The sequence below is a fragment of the Triticum urartu genome, chromosome 6A, assembly GCF_056163025.1.
Source record: "Triticum urartu cultivar PI428250 chromosome 6A, HENAU_Tu73, whole genome shotgun sequence".
NCBI lineage: Eukaryota > Viridiplantae > Streptophyta > Magnoliopsida > Poales > Poaceae > Triticum > Triticum urartu.
This window is the reverse complement of record NC_141878.1, coordinates 506,989,618-506,998,603: the sequence shown is the minus strand read 5'-3', so window position 1 is coordinate 506,998,603 and position 8,986 is coordinate 506,989,618. Positions and strand designations below refer to the sequence as shown.

General features: G+C 45.4%; 1 protein-coding gene across 1 annotated transcript; it reads left to right on the top strand.

Moving 5' to 3' along the window:
* The first annotated feature begins 7,371 nt into the window (after positions 1 to 7,371).
* LOC147965941 (uncharacterized) lies at positions 7,372 to 8,560 on the top strand. Its single transcript, XM_087530662.1, has 3 exons — positions 7,372 to 7,446; positions 7,550 to 7,693; positions 8,195 to 8,560. Exons 1-3 carry the CDS (start codon positions 7,372 to 7,374, stop codon positions 8,558 to 8,560), a joined length of 585 nt encoding a protein of 194 aa, XP_087386788.1.
* The last annotated feature ends 426 nt before the right edge of the window (positions 8,561 to 8,986 follow it).

Here is an 8,986-nt window from a genome sequence, read left to right as displayed (position 1 = left end):
GACACGATGATGAAGATCATGATGATGGAGATCATGGTGTCATGCCGGTGACAACGATGATCATGGAGCCCCGAAGATGGAGATCAAAAGGAGCAAATGATATTGGCCATATCATGTCACTATTTGATTGCATGTGATGTTTATCATGTTTAAAATCTTATTTGCTTAGAATGACGATAGCTTAAATAAGATGATCCCTCGCAATAATTTCAAGAAAGTGTTCCCCCTAACTGTGCACCGTTGCGAAGGTTCGTTGTTTCGAAGCACCACGTGATGATCGGGTGTGATAGATTCTAACGTTCGAATACAACGGGTGTAAGCCAGATTTACACACGCAATACACTTAGGTTGACTTGACGAGCCTAGCATGTACAGACATGGCCTCGGAACACGGAAGACCGAAAGGTCAAGCATGAGTCGTATAGGAGATACGATCAACATGAAGATGTTCACCGATGTTGGCTAGTCCGTCTCACGTGATGATCGGACACGGCCTAGTTAACTCGGATCATGTTTCACTTAGATGACTGGAGGGATGTCTATCTGAGTGGGAGTTCATTGAATAATTTGATTAGATGAACTTAATTATCATGAACTTAGTCTAAAATCTTTACAATATGTCTTGTAGATCAAATGGCCCACGTTGTCCTCAACTTCAACGCGTTCCTAGAGAAAACCAAGCTGAAAGACGATGGCAGCAACTCGGACTGGGTCCGGAACCTGAGGATCATCCTCATAGCTGCCAAGAAAGATTATGTCCTAGAAGCACCGCTAGGTGACGCACCTGTCCCACAGAACCAAGACGTTATGAACGCTTGGTAGTCACGTGCTGATGATTACTCCCTTGTTCAGTGCGGCATGCTTTACAGCTTAGAACCGGGGCTCCAAAAGCGTTTTGAGAGACACGGAGCATATGAGATGTTCGAAGAGCTGAAAATGGTTTTTCAAGCTCATGCCCGGGTCGAGAGATATGAAGTCTCCGACAAGTTCTTCAGCTGTAAGATGGAGGAAAATAGTTCTGTCAGTGAGCACATACTCAAAATGTCTGGGTTGCATAACCGCTTGACTCAGCTGGGAGTTAATCTCCCGGATGACGCGGTCATTGACAGAATCCTTCAGTCGCTTCCACCGAGCTACAAGAGCTTTGTGATGAACTTCAATATGCAGGGGATGGAAAAGACCATTCCTGAGGTATATTCAATGCTGAAATCAGCAGAGGTAGAAGTCAAAAAGGAACATCAAGTGTTGATGGTGAATAAAACCACTAAGTTCAAGAAAGGCAAGGGTAAGAAGAACTTCAAGAAGGATGACAAGGGAGTTGCCGTGCCCGGTAAGCAAGCTGCCGGGAAGAAGCCAAAGAATGGACCCAAGCCCGAGACTGAGTGTTTTTATTGTAAGGGAAGTGGTCACTGGAAGCAGAACTGCCCCAAATACTTAGCGGACAAGAAGGCCGACAACACGAAAGGTATATGTGATATACATGTAATTGATGTGTACCTTACCAGTACTCGTAGTAGCTCCTGGGTATTTGATACCGGTGCGGTTGCTCACATTTGTAACTCAAAGCAGGAGCTGCGGAAAAAGCGGAGACTGGCGAAGGACGAGGTGACGATGCGCGTCGGGAATGGTTCCAAGGTTGATGTGATCGCCGTCGGCACGCTACCTCTACATTTTCCTACGGGATTAGTTTTAAACCTCAACAATTGTTATTTAGTGCCAGCTTTGAGCATGAACATTGTATCAGGGTCTTGTTTAATACGAGATGGCTACTCATTTAAATCCAAGAATAATGGTTGTTCTATTTATATGAGAGATATGTTTTATGGTCATGCTCCGATGGTGAATGATTTATTCTTAATGAATCTCGAGCGTAATGCTACACATATTCATAGTGTGAATACCAAAAGATGTAAGGTTGATAATGATAGTCCCACATACTTGTGGCACTGCCGCCTTGGTCACATAGGTGTCAAACGCATGAAGAAGCTCCATGCAGATGGACTTTTAGAGTCTCTTGATTACGAATCATTTGACACGTGCGAACCATGCCTCATGGGTAAAATGACCAAGACTCCGTTCTCAGGAACAATGGAGCGAGCAACCAACTTATTGGAAATCATACATACTGATGTGTGCGGTCCAATGACTGTTGAGGCTCGCGGTGGCTATTGTTATGTTCTCACCCTCACTGATGACTTGAGTAGATATGGGTATGTCTACTTAATGAAACACAAGTCTGAGACCTTTGAAAAGTTCAAGGAATTTCAGAGTGAGGTTGAGAATCAACATGACAGGAAAATCAAGTTCTTGCGATCAGATCGTGGGGGAGAATACTTGAGTCACGAATTTGGCACACACTTAAGAAAATGTGGAATAGTTTCACAACTCACGCCGCCTGGAACACCTCAGCGTAATGGTGTGTCCGAACGTCGTAATCGCACTCTATTAGATATGGTGCTATCTATGATGTCTCTTACCTATTTACCGCTGTCATTTTGGGGCTATGCTTTAGGGACTGCCACATTCACTTTAAATAGGGCTCCGTCGAAATCCGTTGAGACGACACCGTATGAATTATGGTTTGGGAAGAAAACTAAGCTGTCGTTTCTAAAAGTTTGGGGATGCGATGCTTATGTCAAGAAACTTCAACCTGAAAAGCTCGAACCCAAATCGGAAAATTGCGTCTTCATAGGATACCCTAAAGAAACTGTTGGGTATACCTTCTACCTCAGATCCGAAGGCAAGATCTTTGTTGCCAAGAATGGGTCCTTTCTAGAGAAAGAGTTTCTCTCGAAAGAAATAAGTGGGAGGAAAGTAGAACTTGATGAAGTATTGCCTCTTGAACCGGTAAGTGGCGCAGCTCAAGAAAATGTTCCTGAAGTGCCTGCACTGACTAGAGAGGAAGTTAATGATGATGATCATGAAACTTCAGATCAAGTTGCTACTGAACTTCGTAGGTCCACGAGGACACGTTCCGCACCATAGTGGTACGGCAACCCTGTCTTGGAAATCATGTTGTTAGACAACGGTGAACCTTCGAACTATGAAGAAGCGATGGCGGGCCCGGATTCGGACAAATGGCTGGAAGCCATGAAATCCGAGATAGGATCCATGTATGAAAACGAAGTATGGACTATGACTGACTTGCCCGATGATCGGCCAGCCATAGAAAATAAATGGATCTTTTAGAAGAAGACAGACGCGGATGGTAATGTGACCATCTATAAAGCTCGGCTTGTCGCTAAGGGTTATCGACAAGTTCAAGGGGTTGACTACGATGAGACTTTCTCACCCGTAGCGAAGCTAAAGTCCGCCCGAATCATGTTAGCAATTGCCGCATTCTATGATTATGAGATATGGCAAATGGACGTCAAAACGGCATTCCTTAATGGTTTCCTTAAGGAAGAATTGTATATGATGCAGCCGGAAGGTTTTGTCGATCCTAAAGATGCTGACAAGGTGTGCAAGCTCCAACGCTCGATTTATGGGCTGGTGCAAGCATCTCGGAGTTGGAACATTCATTTTGATGAGATGATCAAAGCGTTTGGGTTTATGCAGACTTATGGAGAAGCCTGCATTTACAAGAAAGTGAGTGGGAGCTCTGTAGCATTTCTCATATTGTATGTGGATGACATACTGTTGATGGGAAATGATATAGAATTCTTGGAAAGCATAAAGGCCTACTTGAACAAGTGTTTTTCAATGAAGGACCTTGGAGAAGCTGCTTATATATTAGGCATCAAGATCTATAGAGATAGATCGAGACGCCTCATTGGTCTTTCACAGAGTACGTACCTTGACAAGATATTGAAGAAGTTCAAAATGGATCAGTCAAAGAAGGGGTTCTTGCCTGTATTGCAAGGTACGAGATTGAGCACGGCTCAATGCCCGACCACGGCAGAAGATAGAGAAAAGATGAGTGTCGTCCCCTATGCCTCGGCCATAGGGTCTATCATGTATGCTATGCTGTGTACCAGACCTGATGTAAACCTTGCCGTAAGTTTGGTAGGAAGGTACCAAAGTAATCCCGGCATGGAACACTGGACAGCGGTCAAGAATATCCTGAAGTACCTGAAAAGGACCAAGGAAATGTTTCTCGTTTATGGAGGTGACGAAGAGCTCATCGTAAAGGGTTACGTCGATGCTAGCTTCGACACAGATCTGGATGACTCTAAGTCACAAACCGGATACGTGTATATTTTGAATGGTGGGGCAGTAAGCTGGTGCAGTTGCAAGCAAAGCGTTGTGGCGGGATCTACATGTGAAGCGGAGTACATGGCAGCCTCGGAGGCAGCACAAGAAGCAGTCTGGGTGAAGGAGTTCATTACCGACCTAGGAGTCATACCCAATGCGTCGGGCCCGATGAATCTCTTCTGTGACAACACTAGAGCTATTGCCCTTGCCAAGGAGCCTAGGTTTCACAGGAAGACCAGGCATATCAAGCGTCGCTTCAACTCCATTCGTGAAAGTGTTCAAAATGGAGACATAGAGATTTGTAAAGTACATACGGACCTGAATGTGGCAGATCCATTGACTAAACCTCTCCCTAGAGCAAAACATGATCAACACTAGAACTGCATGGGTGTTCGATTCATCACAATGTAACTAGAATATTGACTCTAGTGCAAGTGGGAGACTGTTGGAAATATGCCCTAGAGGCAATAATAAAATGGTTATTATTATATTTCTTTGTTCATGATAATTGTCTATTGTTCATGCTATAATTGTGTTATCCGGAAATCGTAATACATGTGTGAATACATAGACCACAACACGTCCCTAGTGAGCCTCTAGTCGACTAGCTCGTTGATCAAAAGATAGTCATGGTTTCCTGACTATGGACATTGGATGTCATTGGTAACGGGATCACATCATTAGGAGAATGATGTGATGGACAAGACTCAATCCTAAGCATAGCTCAAAGATTGTGTAGTTCGTTTGTTGTAGCTTTTCTGAATGTCAAGTATCATTTCCTTAGACCATGAGATTGTGCAACTCCCGGATACCGTAGGAGTGCCTTGGGTGTGCCAAACGTCACAACGTAACTGGGTGACTATAAAGGTTCATTACAGGTATCTTCGAAAGTGTCTGTTGGGTTGGCATGAATCGAGACTGGGATTTGTCACTCCATATGACGGAGAGGTATCTCTGGGCCCACTCGGTAATGCATCATCATAATGAGCTCAATGTGATCAAGTGGTTGATCACAGGATCATGCATTACGGTACGAGTAAAGTGACTTGCCGGTAACGAGACTGAACAAGGTATTGGGATACCGACGATCGAGTCTCGGGCAAGTAACGTACCGATTGACAAAGGGAATTGTATACGGATTGATTGAATCCTCAACAGCGTGGTTCATCCGATGAGATCATCGTGGAGCATGTGGGAGCCAACATGGGTATCCAGATCCCGCTGTTGGTTATTGACTGGAGAGTCGTCTCGGTCATGTCTGCATGTCTCCCGAACCCGTAGGGTCTACACACTTAAGGTTCGGTGACGCTAGGGTTGTTAGGAAGACTTGTATGTGATTACCGAATGTTGTTCGGAGTCCCGGATGAGATCCCGGACGTCACGAGGAGTTCCGGAATGGTCCGGAGGTGAAGATTTATATGTAGGAAGTTGTCATACGGGAAAGGTTCGGGGGCATATCGGTATTGTACCGGGGCCACCGGAGGGGTTCCGGGGGTCCACCGGGAGGGGCCACCTCTCTCGGAGGGCCTAATGGGCTATAGAGGAAAGGGAACCAGCCCTACATGGGCTGGCCGCATCCCCCCCTTGGGCCCATGCGCCTAGGGTTGGGGGGAAACCCTAAAGGGGGTGCCCCCCTTGCTTGGGGGGCAAGCCCCCTCCCCTTGGCCGCCGCCCCCCTCTAGATCTCATCTAGAGGGGGCCGGCCCCCTTCCTCCTTCCCCTATAAATAGAGGGGCAAGGGGAGGGCTGCACACAACATCCAAGGCGCAGCCCCTCCCCTCCCCAACACCTCTCCTCCTCCGTAAGAGCTTGGCGAAGCCCTGCCGGAGTACTGCAACTTCACCACCACCACACCGTCGTGCTGCTATTGGAGCCCTCTTCCTCAACCTCTCCCTCCTCCTTGTTGGATCAAGGCGCGGGAGACGTCCTCGCTCCGTACATGTGTTGAACGCGGAGGTGCCGTCCGTTCGGCGCTAGGATCTTCGGTGATTTGGATCACGATGAGTACGACTCCATCAACCCCGTTCTCTTGAACGCTTCCGCTTGTGATCTACAAGGGTATGTAGATGCACTCCTCTCTCCCTCGTTGCTAGATGACTCCATAGATTGATCTTGGTGATGCGTAGAAATTTTTTAATTTCTGCTACGTTCCCCAACAAGCACGACTCAGTAAATAAGGGCATGTTTTAATTGTGACTATCCCATACATTGCCATACTATTTTGCCACACTTGCCATACTTGAGATACTCAAATTCTTAGCCACACTTTGGTTTGCCTTAGGGAATCTTGCCACACTTTTTGTTTCTATGATATATGTGGCTCACTGCTCATAATTTTCTTTGCCTTAGTTATGGCTAGAGTCAAACAGACACCTAACTTGGTCAAACTTTCCTAAGTTGAGGTGTGGCAAGCCATGGCATGGTACCAAACAACCCCTAAATATTAAATTTCATCATTTTAAATCAAGATTTTTAACTACAACATGCACTTTTTATTTTTTTAGTCACTAATTAAGGCACCTTATGAAGTACTCCCTCCGTTCCTAAATGTAAGTCTTTTTAGACATTTCAAATGGAATACAATATACGGATGTATGTAGACATATTTTAGAGTGTAGATTCACTCATTTTTGCTCCGTGTGTAGTCACTTGGTGGAATTTCTAGAAAGACTTATATTTAGGAACGGAGGGAGTATATAAATACATATTTATTTGAAAATCCCTAATTTTTATTTACAAGGACATACCTATATTAACAAGTTCTCCTAATAATCAAAATGCACGCTTATGAAGATTTTGAGTGAATTGCAAAAAACCACCACATTGAAGCCTAGGGTTGCAGAAAAGACTCTTCTACGTTTTTGTGCCAGAAAACACTGATTTCGCGCCTAATCATTTGCAGAAAACACCTAACCATCTGTTCAGGCAGTTTAACCTCTATTATGACAGGTGAGGCCCTGTTTCGTCTACGTGGCGTCACGGCCGCGAGCTCACGCCGTCTGACGGTGCTACAATGGCAACGACGTGGCGGCCGCTACTGCTCCGCCGTGTGGGTAAAAACTGGATCGATCCAGCTCTCTGCTCACACTCTCGCCTCTGCCTCGCCCTCTCCTTACTCTATTCTTCCTCCCCGGCGCCGCCACACCACCGACCGCCGTTCTGCTACTCCCCGGTGCCATGGTGTCGTGGAGCGACGAGACCAGTGAGGATTCAGTCCTGAACATCTCCTCCTCCTGCGATGGCATCATCAAGGTCAGTTGGTTAGATATCTAGAGCTAGGGTTAGGGTTAGTAAATTGGGGATTTTGTCACTGAGCTTGATCTGAACCTAGCCTTCTCTTTGCTTGCTCCCACAGCTTCCAGCTACGATGCATGATCCGAATTTCAATGGCACTGACGCAGATGTGAATGTCTTGTGTGAACACGGTGAGCCGGCCGAGCGCTTTGTAGCATTTGAAGGGATGCACATGGGCAGGAGGTTTCTTGGATGTGCTAAGAAGGTATGATTCACATCCTGTGTAAAGGAAGCTGTTTGCTTAATGCTTTGTTTATCAAGTTGTTAAGATTTTTTTAGCTTGGTCTTTGTTTAGCTTGTTCTGACATGCCTTGTCATTAGTGGACTGTACACATTGTTTATTATGGTCAGTTCTTACTCCTTTGTTTATCAAGTTGTTAATTTGCCTTCAAGTTGTTTATTGTGGTCAGTGCTTTGCCTTCAAGTTGTTAAGCTTGGTTAAGTGCTTTGTCTTTGTTTAATTTGCTTTAGCCACTGTGTTGGAGTGTGTTCTCATTAGTGGATGGCAGTCATTGTTTATTATGGTCAGTGCTTAATGACTTGTTTACCAGTGGGCATTGCTAATTTGTCTGTTGTATGGTATGGAACCTGTCAGTGCTTAGTGACTAGTTTATTTGTCTTTTTAACAGTGCACATATTAGATACCTGAACCTGTTGGTTTGATGGTCTTAGACAATTATTTATTCTTCTGTTGTTTATAATACAGGAAGGCATAAACTATGGAGTAGTTCAGTGGATTGATTTTGAATGGCCAGACTCAATGGAGAAGGCATTGGCCAAGCTATGGGATATGTATGAGGAGATTAAGTCAGCTAGGACCGATGACAATCTAGAGAGTTCCTTTGCAATTCACAACCTGACAGAAGAGAAGAAGAAACTACAGGAGAACTATGACAGTTTGTATGCTGATGTGAATGCTCTTTTGGATGCCCAGCAGCAGAGGGGCGTGGAGTTAACCAATCAAAAGGAGCAGAAGCAATATCTTGAAATGAAGATTGCTAAGCTAGAAACTATAGTTTGTAACTTGAAGGCAGAGCCTTCAAAGAAAGAGGAGGAGGAGAAGAAACTATAGGAGAACTATGACAGTTTGTATGCTGATGTGAATTCTCTCTTGGATGCCCAGTGTTGGGGAACAATGCAGAAAACAAAAAAAATTCCTACGTTTCACCAAGATCAATCTATGGAGTCAACTAGCAATGAGGGGATAGTGCATCTACATACCCTTGTAGATCGCGAGCGGAAGCGTTCAAGAGAATGGGGATGATGGAGTCGTACTCGCCATGATCCAAATCACCGATGACCAAGTGCCGAACGGATGACACCTCCGCGTTCAACACACGTACGGAGCGAATGACGTCTCCTCCTTCTTGATCTAGCAAGGGGGAAAGAGAGGTTGATGAAGATCCAGCAGCACGACGGCGTGGTGGTGGATGCAGCAGTGATCGCAGCAGGGCTTCGCCGAGCTTCTGCGAGAGGGAGAGGTGTAGCAGGGGAGAGG